Genomic DNA, 20,515 nt, shown 5'->3' on the forward strand with positions numbered 1-20,515 from the left:
AAATAAACACTGTATGATTTTTTTTCCTAGATAGACTTTTTTTCATAAAAGTATGCTCTATATCTTAAAGACAGAATTAATTGCTCAACAGAAAGCAGTTTGAGATCTTTTTTGAAGCTAAATGGAGCTGAAATCATAGATAAAATGTAGAAAAGATCTTGTCATTTAGATAAAATCTGATGCTTCAACCAGTTCAGCCTATAACAATTGTTGCTATTAATTCACTTCAGATGTGATACCATACTAGAAAATAATATGAGAATTTAAGATTACACTATTGATTGCAAACTTCTCCCACGCCCTGCACACCATCTGCCATCACATTTTTTTTGTTTCCCTACAGAATGTCCCTTCAATATGAGATGGTATGGTCACTCACTTGTGATGATTTTTCTTTGTGTAAATGCTTAAGTTAATTCAAACATTGATGTCAGGGGAAAAAAAAGCAATGCTAAAGATGTTATATAGAAACTCCTAACTTAAACATACAGATAAATTCTATGGTTCAATATTGCATTATGAACAGAATAAATTGGAATGTGGTCTAAAGAGAATATTTAATTACATGTTACATGTTAAAATCCTGTAATTAACTTAGAAAACTGTACTTAACTTAGTTAAAATTTCCTAGAATAGATACTGACAATCTTCATAACAAAATATCTAAATTTTTCTCCTTTAATTACTTTGATCTTGCTGCCAATCTGTTTTTTAATGAGTCACAATCCTTTTTCTTGTTTTAATAGATTATATGATATATTATTACCTGTTGCCTAATTTCTTCTTCCATTTTAACTGGGGATCCCAGCTCTGCAACTTGCTTCACCCCTTCACTTGCGTATCCTCCATATTCCCAAAGAACATAGTTTTTGGAATGAGATCCACCAATAATTGCAGACCAGTGGTTGGCTCGTCCTTTAAAAAGAGAAAGAATCTTTTAAGTGTCTATCAAAAAGTGTGCAGTATATTGAAAAAAGCTATTGCTTCATCTACATTTGCAGGATTCCTTTCTGAAGACACTTCCTGGAAAATGGTTCATAGTTTTTATTGACATTGTTTAAACTTAAGGTTTTTAAGAAATTGTTGTTAAATTTCTATCTGTATTTTTAACATTGACAATTGCATATAGTATAAAGCTTCCAAAATGCTACCCTTTGAAACTACCAAAGAAAAGAAGCAGGTATTTTTAAATATAAAGGCATTTTATGATTTAATAATTTAAACATTGTTCTCATTGTTACAAGCAGGTTACATTTTTAAAAAATCAAATGTGAAAAAGTGAATTTAGAAGGATAAGCAATACTAGTAATAGTAACTTTCTTATGTGTGAGACATTCTTCATTTTACTGGCTTAGCTATGTGTAAGAAAGTTTTTTATGTGTAAGACATTCTTCATTTCACTGGCTTAGCTATGAACCCTAAGGAAGTCAGTGTATATAGTCTGAAGTAACATACAATTCCTGGTACTGGAAAAGATAAAGGAACAGTCAGCACCTTGGACAGCATAATACACTGTTCAATGACACTTTCTTTTAACTAGAAGACTTACTGCACCAACAAATGTCATGCAAATGAGGCTATAAGGAACATAATTTCTGACTGTTACTGACTCTGATCCTTGAAGAATCTTCAATCATATCCAAATCTTCACAACATTGCTTCTTCAGAGTGAAGAAGCAACATCAGGTTTACCCTCTGAGACTGTATCAGACTATATTTTAAGGTTGGAAAACTGTAGTTTCAGTTAATGACCAATGTCCTTGAATAGGATGGCATGCTATTTCTTGGACTTCAAAATTTTTTCAAGATCTTTCTTGAATTAAGGAAACAAGAAATTATAGGATCTTGAATTAGGGATGCAAATTAATTTCATAAACTAATGTGAAAGAAAGCAAAATATGTCCAATCAGGATAATCCTGATCCGAATAGGGTAGTCCTGTGCAGTTAGCTGGGTCCTTGCTTTGAGCACCTTCAATTCAGATTATCACTTTACTTCCATTTAGGAAGCAACAAAAAAAATGAGATAACATGCTCAGAAAGATCAGAAATTTAATGATCCATTTCTAAATATCATTAGGAAAAATTATGGATAAAGCTATAACAAGAGACAGGCTACTGGCAGACAAATGTGTCTAAAGATAAAGAATATAAGTGGAAGTATCAAGACTGCTGCAGAGACTCTAATTGTCGCCTATGGTTTTATGTCTATTTTATCTATAAAAGTATTTTAGTGATACTTTTCGAGATACCCCCTTGCAAATAATTTAGAATGCAATTGTCCTAGCCTCTTATCATAGTTCTTGTTATCTATGAAAGCTGTATAGATTCTGTATCTATACTGTATAGAGGGTAAAATTCTGCAGAACTTTATTATGTCTATCTTTATTGGTTAAGAGCAGGGGTTTGAACTTGACAAATCATGAGTTGAATGCATTATGTGAAAAGGTTTTTTGCATTTTAGTATTCGTTCCCAGATGAAATCTGGGAAAAATTATATATTAGCATATTTCAGTGGCTTGCTAAAGCTATTGTATTCCAAGGAACTGGAATACAAGAAACTGGAATTCCAAGGAACTGGTGGTTTGCAAATTGCAAACCATCAGTTCCTCTAAAATACTATGGGAGAGGGAATAAATTAATATTGTGTATATTCATGCATGCAGTCTATAAATATGTGTTTATAAGTGTGCAGTCTATTTGTCAATGTGAAAATTAGTTTCACTGAGATCACTGCAAGCTAATTTGTATTAAACTTGCTTAGGATTCAGACATTGTCTTCCTTGCAAGTGCTTCCTAGTTATTTCAGTGGAATGCACTCCCAAATCAGTATGTGAAATGTTAGAGCCTCAAGCAAGCAAAATACTGTTTTATGATGAAATGTCTGTGCAATCTACTCAAAGGCTCAGAAAGATTTTCAAAGTACAGATTGGAATATATCTCAAATTGCCATGTACAACTTGTAATAAATGTTTCAACTGTATTTACAGTATTTTGTCAGAAGCTTGAGAGAAATGTGTATGTTTTATAAATATATTTCAGATTCTGTCAAGATCAGAATTTAAAAAGTTTTATCTGTATTAAAATACACTTTCAACAAGGAGCTAGGAAATAAAAAGTCTGTAAGTAATGTAGAGAAAGACATCAGCAATGTCAGTGCTTATATCGTTATTTATAAGCTAGTTATGTTAACACTACCAAAGGGGGAAAAAATAAGCAAAATGTTCTTTAAATTCTCTTTTTGATTTTCATAGAAATCTAATAAAGTCAGCCTTTTTGGTCAAATTATATTCTCAGTATGAAGGAAAATTGTTCTACAAAATGCTGCATTTGAAATGTCTCCTGAAATTAACACGTCAAATGAAATATCATTTGATAAATAACAACAAGAAATAGATTCATAGAAGTCAGCCAAGTGAAAACCTATTAGGATGTTTCAGAAGAACTTGGATGATGAACATTCCACAATACTCCACAGTCCAAAGTGAATATGGTTTTGCTTCACTCAATCTTTTCATATCCTCTACACAAGAAACAGCCATTTTGACAGGTATATTTCATTTTTAAACCTAAAGTATCTTGATAGGAAGAAAACTTTCTGGCCTCCCAGGAATTTATAGTTACAATTTGCAGTTTGTTATTCTGTGGGAGTTAATGCTATCTCCATTAGTGTCAATTTTTTTGGCAAAATTCCCATGTCTGGATGACTGTAAAGCAAAGAGAATAATTCTTGTTATGGCAGTGCCAGGATTCAAAAATGTTCATATTTATGTAGTGAACCTGCATAGGAATGCAGGCAAAAAAAAAAAAAAAGAAAAGAAAAAAAAAGAATGGTTGTATTTTCTGGCATGTTTTATATCACTATTGTAAAGTTTAACAATATTTAATCATTTCATACAGCCTGACAATTGCATTAAAATTATTATAACCTCTACATGATCATTTATCACTTCTGTAATTCTCAAATGTACAAAGGGCTTTTGAAAGGATATTTCTTTCATCTTGTGATATAGTTGTACATCATTTCATTTTCAAGTGGGAAAGATTCCAGAAAATAATTCTCCCATATTTGTATTAAAGTATCAAACATTTTATTCCTTGTTTTTATGCCTCAAAAAGCTAATATTTCTACTATTTTTCAAACAATTGATCAATACAGTCCCATTTCAAAGTCAGTCCCATTTAATTCAGCAATTGGCCTGTGGGAATACCACAAAGTCATATAATGGTTTAGCAAGGAATGATATGATTATGTCCATTTGTGTCCTTCAAAAACAAGGTAACACAGAAGATAAGGCTCTACGATTTATTATTTTTAATACAGGGAAAAAAGCTTTTTGGCTATTGGGCACATTTAGAATTTTGAGATACCTGTGTGCATTCTCAGAAATGGCTGTCATGATAGAATGAGATATTATAACTTAGTGTTACTGTTTGTTCTGTTATGATTGTTTAAGACTTGAGAATTATATAATGATAACTACTGGTATTTCTTCATAAGAATCAACATCATAATTTAAATTCAATACTTTAATAATTTAAATACAATATTATTCACAAAGTTACTATTTATAGCAATTCAACTTTTAAGATCTACTCCCTGCCAACAACTGTTGTTCTGTGTATTGGGTCTCTATATTTGAGATATAAATAAATTATATTTAAATTTATTCTGTCCTCTCTCAATGTTTCAGGTTCTTAAAGAAACAGTCATCCATATATCATCACAACTTCCCTTTTTGCAAAGAATAAACTAATAAAACCAAAAGGACATAAAAATAAATAATTCACTTAATCATAATGAATAACCAGCCACCAAGAGTTTATTAAACCAATATCTTGTTTTTCAACATGTTGTAAAATCTCCCATGTCCAATCACCATGCTACTGATAAACAATCTGGATTTTTCAAACATACTATACGTGATATCAGTTCAAAAGATGAAGCAGTACCTGTGGAAGATGGAGCCTCTCTAAAATTTAGCAACAGTGAATAGACCAAAGAGTAGTAGCAACAACTCCAGACATAGTTCTCTGAACTATGTTATTAGTTATTAAAATATCTTCTTACAAGGCCACTTGGAACAAGACAGTGAAAGACACTAGACATTATGGCCAGAATTTCAACAAAACATTACTCTACACACAAACACATACACTTCCAGCATCATTTGAATTTCATGAACAGCTGAGACCTTAGGGTCTATATTTGAAATATTTTATATTTATTTTGTGTCTTCAAGTCAGTATTGACTCCTGGCAACTGCCTGGACAAGCCCCTGCAATTTTTTTGACAAGATTTTGGAAGTTGTTTGGTATTACCTCCTTCCTAGAGCTGAGAGGAAGAGAGTATCTCAAAGTTACCCAAATTTACCCAGCTATCTTTGTGTCTGGTGCCTTAACCAACTGGCCAACCAACTATACTTGAAATATTTTCAACTTATTCAAGGCCAAAATCTATTTTTATGCTTATTATAGTACTCAGATGCTCAATTCTGGATATTGATTTGCAGTAATATAGGGCTTCTATAGCATGGTGCTTGCCTAGGAGTAAGAAATTTGAAGGCCAACTTATTTTCTTCCACTTATAGTGCCTCTTGTGTTTTGGTGGTGATGAGAGGTAAGCTATAGTTGGAAGAAGTGACAGAGAATGGGAGAGGGTGACTGTTAAAGGCAGGATGGATATTTCCAGTCTATAGTTTATTATTTATCAGTAGATTTTATGGTCTATCAGTATTATTGGATATGGAGGAAACTGAGACTTTTTTGGGGGGAAAACACTGATTTAAGAAACTCTGGTTTTCCTAAGATCACTGCCAATACTATTATTATTAGTAGAAGCAAACCAGGCAGAGGGAGAAATAGGGAGATGGGAAAAATGGACTGGTGTGTGTGTGTTCAGAATTGTTGGAGAGATTTAAGAACCTTATGTATTCACTGGGATCTGAACAGTTGATTGTTATTATGACCTCCATATTTTGGAGACATCTTGACTAAGCTTGACAAAAAGAGTTCCTTGCTAGTAATAGTCTATTTAGCATGAAAGTCAGATTCCCCTGCATTAGAAACACTGTAAATAAGTTTCCTTATAGCTGTGTTCTACGACATCCACACTCACTAAGCAGGGAAGCTAATTTCCTGTCTAATGTTTAATTGACTATTCTATTGTGTTGTAAACAATAATTGAAACCTGGCTAAATTGTGAAGATACCATGGCAATTGCTTTGTCTACTGCTTATTATTACGTAGTACAAGTTAGGCTCTTTGGATAAAATTGACTTTTCCGTCTGTATTTTATTTATATTATTGATTATTCACTTAAAATTTTGTTTAGATGTCCAATTGGGTTGATTTACCTCCACCTGAGGTAAATAATTATTCTGATTATTATAATCTCACAAGGCTTTCTCATTCAGGTTGTAGCCACACTCTGATTGGAGAAACTTTAAAATCCCAGACATGGAATTACAAACCATGTTAACATCTGAAATTTCCTATCTTTTGGCACCATTTCATTTAATTCTTCTTGAATACCCAAATTGAGAAAAGGCCAGTGTCCTGGATCTTGTCTGCCTTTATGATTTTATAATTTTTTCCAACAATGCCATCTGGACTACTTTATTATCCAGTTTTCTTTGCGGGATGTATCAGCACACCGTCTGGTGCTTTGTAATGTCATCTCCCAGCCAGAAAATCAAATTTCTCCAACATCCTTTTCCCAGCTTGTGTCTTCTTGTTGTCAGATATTAAAACTGGAAAGATACTAAAGTTGGCAGAAGCCCTGAACATTTCCTTTAGGACTACCATCAAATCTTAACTTTCTGGCTCGTGTTGAAGCCAGGTGCTACCCCCCTAAGAATCTGTTTTTCATCACTTAATCAGTATGTGCAATGCAAATCCAGATACAGAAAAGGTATTGGAAGAGTCCCACTGGATGAAATAAAACTAAAACTAACTTTAATCAGTCAAAACAGTTGTATATTGAACATCTATTATCAATCGATAGTTTACCAATAAAGCAGAAATCAGGGGTCCTTGATGCTCTCTGAGCTTGGTCACTTTCTTGCAGATATTTCATTACCTAAACTAGGTAACTAGTGTTATTCTTGGTTATATGTTTTTACTTGATTAGAATGGTTTTTTCTTGTCTTCTGTTATTATGTTCCTTATATTTCTTTATTGTTTACTATATCATCAGTATAATTTTTTTGAATCCTTAATTTCACATTGCCGGATTCAGTATTCCATTTATAAATTCCACACAGGTATAGGCCTCCATCTCTCTTTTAGATGATGCAGTGTAACCAGGGGTGGGTTCTAAATTTTTTTACTACTGGTTCTGTGGGCTTGGCTTATTGTGTGGGTGTGGCTTGGAGGTCATGTGACTAGGTGGGCGTGGCTAGCTGGTCAGAGTCATTTCTGGAAGGTCTTCGCACTTACGACCAGTCCTTGCACTTACGACCCAACTCATTTGTTTGCTTTTAACACTGATCAGCTGTAGGACGGCCCTTTGAAGCCCCGCGGCAAGAGTTTAAACATTTTTTCCCCTCTAGTCATCAGCTGGGACTCAGGAAGCAGCAATAGATTGGGGGTGGGACCAAATAAAAGGTAAGAATAACGTGGGGGGGTGAGGGGGTGGGAGGGCAGGGGGTAGAACCGGTTCGGTGATGTCATATCGTCACCGCTACCGGTTCAGCCGAACCGGACCGAACCGGGAGGAACCCACCACTGAGTGTAACCCAATCTCAATCAATCAATTGATTTTTTTTAACCACCGGTCATTATAAATAGCAGTATAACACATTTTGTTAGATTGCCTTGCAGGTGTTTTGGCTTGGATGTCGTTGCACACCTTAAATATGGGTAAGACATGTTGCTGCTGTTGCTGTTATTGTTTTCCTGATCATCCTGTAGCCATGAGACTATAAAGCTGGTTGTTTTCATTTCTGGACTAATGTAGCAGTTTGTTAGTTATACACTACTTTCTGCCTTTATTCAATCCAAAAGTTGTCTGTAAGGACACTTTGTGATGTTTCCGCCTTCTGACAAATTTCTCTTTTGGCAATATTTCTCTATAGACTTCCAATCTAGTCACATTATCATGTTCCAAGCTCCTCCTATAGATACAGTATTCTTCATTATCCTCATTATCCTTCATTCTCATTATATACTTCACCAAGTAACCTGATCTAGTTTGTTCCATTTACTAGAATAACATTTTGTCTTTGGGTGTTTATGTCTCTGGGTCTTGTTTTGTGAAGTCAACTGCCTTTTGACTTTTCAATTAAAGTCTAAATTAATGCAATTTATAAAGGAGCTAAAATAGCTTTAGGTCTTCCTTTAATAGAAGGACTGGTTTTTTTGGTCTGATGAGTTAAGGACATCAGTGATGTCCTTATACTTTGTCAGTTCATGGAAGCTAGTGGAAATTGAACATTTTAAAATGATGTCCATATGCATGTATGTCTATAATTAAAAATTAAGATTCTTATATTACCTCTTACCCCTTTTACCTTATATTACCTTGTCTGGTTGAATTGATTATTCCAAATTTTAGATTTTGGAAGTAAATTTATTCTTTATTGTTTCATTGAGAATTAATTGCATTTTAATTTTTAATATTGTATTAATTTATTTTGTATATTATATATTTATTTTACAGACTTTTAACACAATTATTTGCATGAAATAGTACTAATACTACGGCAAAAAAAATTAAAAAGAAAGGCACTTTTCATATCAATACCAAACTGGAAAACATTATTTTTTTCCTATGTTAGTAAAAATAGGGAATAAAAATTTCAGTGCATTGTTTTGATTTATATCCTCAACATTAACTCCATTAGATTTAATTCTGTAAGAAATCAGTAATTTTGGAACAGTAGCACTTTCCTGCAGAGCTGTTTTTCAAAAGTGAGGTTTTACTAGATTGCATATAATTAGCAATGACTATGGCTAGCAATGCTGCACCTCATATTAAAATGAACAAAGAAATAGCAGGTAAGAAGAAAATATATTATAACTGAAGGGCAAAACTGTTACTATAATTGAATACCAATGACAAAATGAGAATGCATTGTTAAATGTGTTCGAGGATCGTGCCCAATAACTCCATAGACAAGTTCTTAGTGAACCAATTATCTTTTATTGATCATACATCTTAACTTTGCAGGTACAGATCTGGAAGTGTTGCAGGACCGCATGGCTGACCCTTAAGTACCCCTGGGGCGTGGCTAAGGTAAGGAGGGGTTATTGGGCTAGGGTGGACCTTGGGGGCTGGCTTGTCCAGCCCCCCTGCTTTCAGCTCTGGGTCAGAGGCAAGGCATTTATTTATGACAAAACCCCCTCTAAATGCCTGGCCGAGATGTTTCTGCGTTGTGTGTGACTGAGGTGTCCTTTTTAGTAAAACGCCTAATTTTGATGTGAGATACGTGTGCTGTTTATTTTGCAATGGCTTTGTTAGAATGTCTGCTGTTTGCTCTTCCGTGTCACAGTGTATAACCTTCACAAATCCTATGTTCGCGAACTGTCTAACGTGCTTATATTTTATGTCGATATGCCTCGACCTTTGACCCACCGCTTCAGCCTTAGATATTTCCATGGCAGCTTTGTTGTCCTCGTGCATGATGATGGGGTAACTTGGCTCGGCCCATATGTCAGCGAGAAGGTCATCAAACCAGACCAGGTTGTTGGCGGCTTTGGACAAGCAGATATATTCGGCCTCCGTGGTGGATGTGGCTACCAGGTCTTGCTTGCCTGTATACCAATGAACTGGGCTGTTGTTTAGAAAAAATATGTAACCTGAAGTACTCCTTCTGCACTTTACATCCCCAGCCCAGTCAGCGTCAGCGTAACACGTGAGTGTGGGTGTTGTGGTGTTCTCGGGCTCTAATGACAGGCAAGCCTCAGAGGTTTGCTTTAGATATCTTAGTACTCTTTTGATGGCCTCCCAGTGGTACACGGTGGGCTTCCCCACATGCCTTGACAGTAAATTAACTGGTAGTGCGATGTCTGGCCTGGTCCAGTTTGCAATGTATAGTAGAGAGCCTATGGTGGACCTGTATAATGTATTGTCCTCGAACGCCTCAGCCTCATTATACATGTCCTTTAGAAAATCTGGTTGCATTGGCGTTTCACACCCCTTGGCGTTTGCCATGTTGCATTTATGAACTAGTTCCAAAATTTTATCTTTCTGTGACAGTTGAAAGCCCTTGTTTGTTTTCGTGATTTGCACCCCCAAGTATTTGTCTACTTTGCCCAATACTTTTAGTGTAAAATGTTTTCCTAGTTCATTTGCGAAGTTACTACATTTGCTGGCTTGATCACTGATATACAATATATCGTCTACGTATATCAAAACATATTCGAGGGAGTTGTCCGACTTCTTGGTAAAAAAACAGTTGTCGGCTGAAGTGGCTAAGAACCCCATGGATTTTAATGTCTTGGATAGGCACTCATACCAACGCTTCCCTGATTGTTTGAGTCCATACAAGCTTCGGTTTAAAATCCAGGTTTCCCCCTTTTTGGTACTTTGGCTGGGTGGCGCTTTCACATATATCTCCTTGTCGAGTTCAGCGTGCAGGTAAGCGGTTTGCACGTCGAACTGGTGCACTTCTAATCCTAGCAGTGATGCGATTACGAGTGCACACTTCACACTCTCGGCCCTGACCGTGGGGGAGTATGTTTCCGTGTAGTCATCAGGGTATTTCTGGGCGAATCCCTGAGCCACCAGCCTCGCTTTGTAGAGTGCTTTGTTTCCCTCTAGGGTTTTAACCTTGTAGACCCACCTGGTGCCTATGGTTGTCTTTCCTGTTGGGACTTTAGAGGGAGTGTATACTTTTAGTTCTCTCAAGCTATCCATTTCCCTTTCCATGGCCTGTTCCCATTTTTCTCTCTCCTCATTTGGCAACCTCAGTACGTCCTCATACGTGTTGGGGGTTAGTTGGTTATTATGTAGGGATAGTATGTAGTCCCCTAACCTTTCTGGCCTTTTGCCCCTGTTTGTCCTGACTGGCCTGTCAGGGGGTGTTTCTGTGTCATGCATGTACCTAGCTTCCTTCTCGGAGAGTGAGTCTACTTTAATGATCGGGTGGTTTTCCTTCCATCCCTTCACTGATATTTCCTGTCCCTTGGGTTTGTTTTTCCTCTGTTCAGTGTCCCTCTCTGCTTGGTGTTTCATTTCTTTTTGCTCATCCCCTGGTCCGTCCTTGTTAAGGGACACCTCGTTGAGGTGTATTTTAGACCAGTTAGCGTTTTCGTGAAAAACAGCTGTTCGTGATATCACGAAATTGTTGCTGTTGTCTATGAACCTGTATCCCTTCGTCCCTGGTTCATAGCCCATGAACCTCAGCCTCCTGGATACCCTGTCTCCCTTACGCCTGAGTTGCTTGGGTATATGAACATCTGCTGTAACCCCGAATATGTGTAAGTGTGACACCTGTGGTTTCCTTTGGTACATTAGTTCATATGGGGTTTTATTTAGTACGCTGGACCACAGTCTATTTAAAGTATAGTTTGAATAAATGAGTGCTTCGGACCAGAAATGCTGCCCTAGGCCGGCATCGTCTAATGCGCACCTCATCATGGTCTGTAGCGTTCCGTTTTTTCGTTCCGCCACGCCATTTTGAAAAGCGGAAAATGGCGAAGTTGTGTAGTGGACCATCCCGCGTGCCTTTAACCATCGCGAGAAGTCGCTTGATAAGAATTCGGACCCCCGGTCTGTCATTATTTGTCTGATTTTGGTGTTGTGTTGTGTCTCTACCCTTGCATAGAATTCCTTAAATTTTTGAAAAACCTCACTTTTGTGTTTTAGGGTGTACACGAAGCCATAGCGGCTAAAGTCATCCACTATGGTGAGGAAGTACCTCTTCCTGTATTTGATGGAGGGCCTTAGTGGTCCAACTAGGTCCATATGCACAAGTTGAAAAATCGAATTAGTTGTGCGTACTGACTTCTTGGGCCTTGGTTTGGTTTTTAATTTGGAGCCCTTACAAATAGAACACTCGAGATAGTTCTCACAATCCTTTATTTTTACACCTTCAGAACATTCCAACATTTTCTGCACTACGGGGAAACTAATGTGTCCTAGTTTCCTGTGCAATAGATGAGCACAGTTGTCATGCATTGGTTTCCCTATCATAGGTTTTTCCTTTCTAGGTGTCCCCCGTTTACTGGGTTCATCAGTGGTGTGGGTGAGCTCAACCCCCTCTATTTCCCCACTTGCGTTGTCTGCGCTATTGGGACTGGCCTCTTGGTGACTGTTCACTTCTGGTTGAGTGCTCTTAATTGGGTGGAAGAATGGTAGTTCCCCACAGACTATTACTTTTCCTATCCCTTTACCCCCTCTGGTTATCTGTGCCTTTCCTTCTTTGAAAATCACCTCAACACTGTTATCCTTGCTTAGTTTTAGGGTGGCAAGGATATTATATGGTATACTTGGGACTAGAAGTACTCCACGCACCGTACCTATCCCTGGTACGTATGCATTACCTTTGCCTGTCACTTGTACGTTATTTTGGTTAGCCACTTTCACTACGAAGCTTTCTCCCGTGAAAGAGGTTAGTAGGTTGCGATCATGTGTGGTGTGGTTTGTGGCTCCTGAGTCCAGCAGCCATGTGCCTTCCTCCCTGCCTTGGCATACGTGTCGTGCTTGGTCCCCTATGCCATATAGGGATCCGGTGTGACTTTCCCTGGAACTGTCCCTGTGGTCTCTCCTGTCTCTAGGGCTAGGTGAGTCCCTACGCCTGTGCCTGGCCTCTGGTGAGCGTCCGCTAGTATGCCTGGTCCTTTGTTCTAGTCTATCTCTCCTATGCATCCTGTCACCTGTATTTTTGGGGCAGTCCCTCTTGTAATGGTTTCTTGACCCACATGTATAGCACTCTGTGTTGCTCTGGCTCCTGCCCTGTGGCTCAACTTTTCTGCTGGGTCTCTGCTCCCTGCGGCTTAGGGAGCGTTCCTTTCTGATGCAATCTTCAGATATTAGTTTACTCGTTAGTAAGTCAAGTGAGAGCCTCCCTGTCCCTAGGTTGTCTATCTGCGTAATAAATGTGTCCCAACTGGGGTCTAGGGAATTCACTATGATACTTATCATGGTCCTCTCGCTTATGACCTCCCCCCTTTGTGTCAGCTGGGTTCTAGTATTATTTAGTGATAGTAAATGCTCGCTCATGGGTGTCCCTGCCTTGAGTTTTGTGGCATAGAATTCCCTGGATAGCCTGGTGGTGCTGGCAACACTTTGGCAGTAAAACAGTTTGTGCATTCTTTGTATTATCTCTAATGCAGTTAGGTGGTGACCAATGCTGGGGTAAATACTGGGGGTAATGCTAGCTATGACAATGCAGTAAGCCTTGTGGTGGATGCAATCCAGTTCAAAAGTCCAGGGTTTTTCTGGGGGGTCAGTAATCATGGATAGCAGGTCTTCTTTAAGTAGGGTGCCCTGGAGTTGTTGATTCCAGTCTAGGAAATTTTCCCCATCTAGCCTCAGTTTTGGAAAATCACTGGGTAAATTCCCTGAATTGTAAGTTAAATTACTTACATTGTGTCGCTGTCCATGGTTCCTCACATAAGGATACTCGCAATAAGGCAGGGGAACGACTGTGGCAAGTCTGAACTGACTTGTCTCTATGTGCCTGCGTCGGTGTAGCTCTATGTCTTGTTCCGTTTCTCTTACAGGGGCGCGCTGCGCATGCGTGAAGTTCATTTCTCCCCAGTCGTCGTGGAGTGAGGAGCTCGTCCATGCTGCTCCCGGATGAAGGCCCCAATCTTCCGGATGGGCCTTCAGCTCCTCTCCGGTTGGGCTTGCCTGCTCGGGATCGTCGTAGATCGCCGCCTGGAGTCTCGGAGAGCGGTGAGGATCGCCGATGGACGTTGGGAGTCCCGTTGTGGCCGCGAATGGTCCCGGTCGGCCCGGTCTCGCGCGGGTGCCGCCTGTGGGTGTCGGGCCGATCCCCCTGCCCGCCGATGGACGTCCTCTGCCTGTGGATGGCCTCGCGGTCCACGGATCTGGTCCCGGTCGTCGGTCCGGTGAGTAATCCCACCGCCCTTGGTGTCTCGTTTTTGCGTGTGGGTCCCTCAGGGGCTCTGGGTGGTCCTGGTCCCACGCGATGGTGGTCGTCTTCCCGGGGTGGGCATCGGCGCCGGCCCACGTCGCGCTGGGGTCCCTTTTATTTTTCGGCCTGGCACCGGGGTCTGCGGTTTGTATTTTTACCTTGTCCCCTAGGGCCGCGGCGATTAGTTCGATGGCCTTATTGACCTCGGGCTCGGTAGGTGAGCTTGTAGGTTTGGGTTTTGGGTCTTTTTGTTTTTTGTGATATTTTTGGTCGGTAGTTTTGGAGTAGGCCCCGATTCCCGCCGCGGAATTTGAATCTCGGGAGTCTATTGGTGGATGGTCGGCCATTTTTGATGACGCCGCCTTCCAAGATGGCCGCCGTGAAAAGGGCGCGAAGCCTCCTTCGGCCTTTGCGGTAGGTGTTTGGTGGGGGAAATTTTCCCTTACCGGGTCTCCTTCGCTGTGACCGGATTCGTCCTCATCTTCCTCACTCGCTGCTTCGCAGCCTTCGATCAGGCTTCGGAGTTCCGCGATGAGGTCGTTGTTACTTTGTGATGAATCTATCAGCTCGAGGAGTTTTTCTTTCAGGTGATGCATCTCCTCCTTTGAGGTTTCGGGTTGAGCAGGCCGTTCTGCCATCTTCTTGGTGAATGCCCTGGTATTCACCCTGTCTGTCGTGGTCCCTTGCATGCTGCGGAGTATTAGGATTGGGCTATCAAACCATCCTCTGCTACCATATTGTTAAATGTGTTCGAGGATCGTGCCCAATAACTCCATAGACAAGTTCTTAGTGAACCAATTATCTTTTATTGATCATACATCTTAACTTTGCAGGTACAGATCTGGAAGTGTTGCAGGACCGCATGGCTGACCCTTAAGTACCCCTGGGGCGTGGCTAAGGTAAGGAGGGGTTATTGGGCTAGGGTGGACCTTGGGGGCTGGCTTGTCCAGCCCCCCTGCTTTCAGCTCTGGGTCAGAGGCAAGGCATTTATTTATGACATGCATAATGGTAACTGCTGGAATAATGAAGCAACAATAGCGAAACCCAAGTTATTCCACATTCTTTTGTTGTTAACGATGATAATAGAGTTTTGTTTAGAAAAAAATGAATTTACAGTACAATCAAAGAGTTTATCTCAGTAGCACTGTCATGAATATGTAGCACATTGTTAAGAGTGATAATATACATTGGTCAAATGAGATATTGGTTTTAAAAGATCTATTCATAAAAAGTTATTACTGAAGTAAATGGCTGATTACTACAGTCAAGTGCTTTCTTGTGGACCTGTGTTTTTTGTTTGAAAAAGAGAAAGAAGACTTAAAAGTGATCATTTTTTTTTAAGAACTTGGAATGATGGGTGAGGACAGAATCAGGTAAAATAGAATTGTTGGATGGAACTCAGATTGGGTCTTTAAAGAATTACAGTAACCAGGACTTTTACTGTGGTTTGTTTTGTGATTGGAGCCTGATTTTTGAGTTCTGGCCACTGTCTGAATTAATCCCTGCTGTTTTCCTGTCAAGGTTTTTAGAAGTGGATTGACATGGCCTTCTTCCTAGGGATGAGAGAGAGTGATTGGCCCATAGTTACCTAGCTGACTTTGTGCTTAAGGCAGGACTAAATCTCATAGTCTCCCAGTTTCTAGATTGATGCTTTAACCACTGCACCAAATTTTGCTATGGTATTTAAACAATATGTCTAGTATGTCAATATACAAATATCTAAAGGAAAGCTATTCCAGAGTAGAACTCTGTTCCACAGAAATTTCTAAATCCTTTGAGATGGGAAAAATTAAAATTGAAGAGGGTATTGTATATTGAATAGTGATAACGTAGCAGTACAAACGTTGTCATAATAACAGCAATTGAATAGCAATAATATACAGTATCATAACAGAGAAAGCAATAGAACAGAATATAGAAAGCACTCACATAACATGTTTATATATTTGCTTTTACAAAATAAAACATTTCCCCAACTCTCATAGGAAGAGCTCAATAAACCACTTGTCTGGAATCCAAGGCTCTTAGAGCCTGGCTCAGCCTAACTGGGTAAGATTAAAAAAAAACAATATCCCCTTGAGATAAAATGGGCTCTAAAATACTACTCTAGTGCAGGAATTCTCAATTAGTGCACCCTGGATTTAAGATCACCAATCTTTTAACTGTGTAATATTAGCTCTAGCTATTGAATGAATAGATGGTGCAGCAGACTAAAGCACTGTTAAGTAACACCAGCTACCTGCAATTACTGCAAGTTCAAATCTTACCAGGCTCAAGGTTGTCTCAGCCTTCCATTCTTTCGAGGTAGATAAAACGAGGACCCGGTTTGTGGGGGCAATAAGCTGACTTTGTATAAAAAAGAACACCACTGGGGGGGGGGGAAGCCCTACTAAGCAGGTATAAACAAAAGTATGAAGGCTTAACGCATTGTAAGCCGCCCTGAGTCTCCAGAAAAGGGCGGCATATAAATTGAACCAATAAATCAAACCAATAAATAAATAAAATATTCCTGTACTCTGCATGTCCCACGATAAATCTGCCTGTTATCTTCTTTTCTCCATGCCCATATTTTTGACTTTGGCTGGCCAACAACCTGCTTTTCCATGCACACTGAACCTGAGCTGCAAACATTTCTGGGTCATATTAGGTGACAAATACGAGATGTATAGGTCATTTTATAGTATTTAATATATATTTTAATACATTCTCCTAGTGACAGTCCCATGGCCAGATTGAAATAATAACTGAAAAGGAGACTTTTTTTTTTAATTTTTATTTATTTACTAAATTTATTTGCTGCCCATTTCACTACCAGGTGAGATGAGACTTAATCTCATTTAAGCTAAAAGAACTAGTTGTAACTATTCTTTAGCTGAAGAAACAACAAACAGAACTTGGAACCCATATTCTTCAGAAAAATGTTTACAAATAACAAAAGAACTTTATTTTTAGTCTGCCACTCGAAATAAAGCAAATATATTTTCACATCAACAATCACTACAGCAGAGTTCCCCAACCTTTTCAGCTTTGGGAACCAGCGGGCGGGGGGGGAGGAGAGGGTGTGGTTCCCCACATGCAGCAGACAAGCATGCAACTCGGTGCAACTCAGTTTGCATGAGTGGCAGGCATGTGTGCCCACTGCTTGCACAAATGGAGAGCGCTTACCATCTGCTCTCAAAAATGGAGATGCATGTATTCGCCTGCCTGACATTCCTGCAGCCCAGTTCCGAAAGACTCAAGCCCGGTAATGGGTTGCAGCCTAGGATTTGGAGACCCCTGCACTATAGAATCTTAGCAGTAGGAAAACCTGTCTTCAAAGAAAAAAACAAAGAAAATCCAGTTGCCTCCTGAAAAAAGCACTTTTGGGACAACCATGATCTAGATGACTGAGAAACTCCTTATAGCTGTAGGAAAAGTTAGTCTTTGCATTTGCTCTATGGTTTCAACTTCAGTCACAAATCCAAAGCACAAATTTTAATGTGTCAATATAAACTCCTTTATTAACACACCCAGTTCTATATCTGAATTGGACAATCTTCAACTTAATAAAGTTGAGACAAAAATCTCTGAAGCTGATATCAATAACATTTGATATATAGACAAAATTCTGGCTGCATGAACTTTAGCTTGTTTCATGGGAACAAAGCAATATTAAAGAATAAAATACGCACAAAGCCTTTAATAATATGTTGCCCATTGTATAATCTTTATTAAAGCAAACTGAAAGTAACTCAACATTTCAGGTCACTTTGATTGGTTTCATTGTCACTGATATGAAGGTATTATTTAAAGATCTAAAAGTAAAATCCAATAACAGAACTGGAAAAAAAGAGGTAAAACTCTAGGACCTCTAATACGGGGAGCTGCAATCAAATAATGGCTGACTTTTTCCCCATTAAGTATCAGGATCATATTAAATTAAATTTATATATAAAACACTGATCAGCACTGAAAATAATAGCCTAGAGGATGAATGCAACAGAGTGCCATGTTGTTAAATAAGCATCCAATTAGAGCTGTAATCCTACATGTTCAATGCTTTGAAATGGTATTTTATCTTAGCATTTTCCCTGTAGGGTAGCAGTAGAAGGCAGTTGAAATCTCATGATCCATACATTTCACATTTGGATATGAAAGCTCGACTGCTTTTCTGTGCATGTATAAAATCTGAATACAAAATAATCAAATTCCTTTGAAAGACCATGTAGGGTCATCTAAAGCATGAAAAAAAAAATAGAATACTCACGTGGATAATCTTTTGGATGTGATTTCTCTGACCAGTTTCCATAAAAGGTAAGCCTATATTTAGCAGTTCCACAGGCACAGCAGTCTATGATTGGCTTATCTGTCACACCGTCCATGGCGGAGTCTAATAAGAAATAATAATATAAACATTATGTTGTGTAATACGTAACTATAAAAGGGTTTTGTTATGTACCCTAACAAGACATTAGGCAACAGATTTTGTTCAAATTCAAATACAATAAGCATATCTGTGAAGGGATTTTATTAAATGAAGCAGAATTAGCACCATATATAGTGCAAAGATTGCTTTAAATCCCTTCTGCCTGTCAGAAATCCCCAAGGATGATAGTAGATAGACCCTGGAATAGGCATGTGCACAGCAACTTCCCAGGATCCAGATATTTCATATGTTTCTTCTTTGCATGTGTACCTAGGACTAGAATAGTTTCCATGTCTATGTGTCCATGTTCTGACTGACGAATCCAACCAAAGCAAGCATGGCTGAGATAATCCAATCTCTTAATGCAAAACTTTATTGAGTACATCATATTACAGCATATTACATCATATTACAGCAAAGATGAGGGCAAAACTATTTCCCATGTAAACCCATATAGTTAAAATTCAGGTCTTCCCTCCCGACTTTAGACCAAGTCACATTGTCCAATGAAGACTTCTGGTATTGTTATGAGAAAGTTTTTTTGGCTCTGGTAAACACCTGCCAAAACATCCTTGGTTCCCATGGCTAGCATCCTGACATCTGGAGCTTAGTTCTATCTCCCCCTTCCCTCTCCCCATAGTTTGTTGGCAAGCTGAGAAGCAATAATGGTTGCAACAGCAAAAACTCCATTTGAAGCTTGACACTATGTTCTATTGCTTACTTACATCTGTTATTTACTTTATCTTGTCAACACTAAATGAGGCAAGGCAGTGGTGAAATGCACTTACCTTTGCTACCTGTTCGGGAATGTGAGCACATGCATCTCTCAGGGGTGGTTCTACTTATCTTTATTACTGGTTTGCAATGGGATTGCGCGCACGTGCATGCTCGCTTCACTGACATGCGCTCCTTGCTTCTGCGCATTCATAGAAGCTTCTGCACATGTGCAGATCGCCGATGATGACATGGATGGGTGGATGGCGGAGCTTCCCGCCGGTTTTACTACCAGTTCTTACGAACCGGTCTGAACCGGGAGCAACCCACCACTGATGTCTCTTCTGTGTATGCACAGAGCCTTCTGCACATGTGCAGAGGGTCAAAAATGGGACATAATGACATCCCAGCGGGTGGGTGGAGCCTCCCACCACCGGTGCTAGCCAGTTCATGTGAGCTGGATAGATCCGGCCAGATTTCACTGCTGAGGCAAGGATATTTCTGTAGCACATAACTCTATACTCCATTCTTTCAGGGAGTATTACAAGCAAGTGATATTACATAGGCATACCAAAGTGTGTCCATACCTACTGATGCTACCACATTAGGACCAGTCCAATAACCCAAATAAGAAGTATGAGTAATCATTTGGTTCTTTTTCTGAATGAACTTCCCTAGGAGATAATTTCACATTTCATTACAGGAAGGTTAAACATTCAGTACTGGCTAAGTGCATACGGGATAGGTTCAATATTGAAAAAAATTGTATTTTAAGAAAGTGTATTTTATTGCCAAAAGTAAGGCTACATATTTATATGATATGTTTTCCTCACATAGTTTAATTCTAGAATTTCAATTTTGCTAAAAAAACCAAAAACTAGTAACACAAATCTTTCATAATCACCTAGGAAAAAGAAGTGTTACTTATTCTAATTCAACTTTATGAAGTCCCCAAACTTTGATGGTCTGCAAAATGTTGAAATTCTAGACTTGGCAAATACATTTTTGAGAGCCAATATATCCTTCTCTTTCTGTGTAAAATACAACTCTAGATATTTGTAAATCTCAGCTGACTGCACATGTAACCTTGAGTGCCAGGGTACATTTGTGATCGTGAACTAAGTTGGACCTAGAGACGGCCTTTTATTTATAAATGACTGCAGTTCAGCCGAAATCCTGTCTGATGGGAGTCAGAAGTGACAGAGGTTACCTGTCATTTTTCAAAGGTTATTTACATTCTTCATTTGTTGCTTCTTTCTCGACCTTCTGATTCCCTCTCCCCATTTTGAAATGAACCTATTTATGTGTGAAAAGACCTGAAGCATAGTTCCATAAAATACCATATATACT

General features: G+C 39.0%; 1 protein-coding gene across 1 annotated transcript in view; it reads right to left on the reverse strand.

Moving 5' to 3' along the window:
- The window catches only part of SPON1 (spondin 1), a 342,309-nt gene that overhangs the window by 188,934 nt on the left and 132,860 nt on the right, over positions 1-20,515 (reverse strand). The window contains exons 5-6 of the mRNA XM_070957497.1: positions 18,293-18,415; positions 767-915 (exon numbers count right to left, since the gene is read on the reverse strand). Coding sequence (XP_070813598.1) covers positions 767-915; positions 18,293-18,415 — 272 coding nt within the window. The remainder of the gene's footprint in view (positions 1-766; positions 916-18,292; positions 18,416-20,515) is intronic.

Source organism: Pituophis catenifer, unplaced genomic scaffold, assembly GCF_029215685.1.
Source record: "Pituophis catenifer annectens isolate HBS135680 unplaced genomic scaffold, rPitCat1.0.hap2 SCAF_1, whole genome shotgun sequence".
Taxonomy (NCBI): Eukaryota; Metazoa; Chordata; class Lepidosauria; order Squamata; family Colubridae; genus Pituophis; species Pituophis catenifer.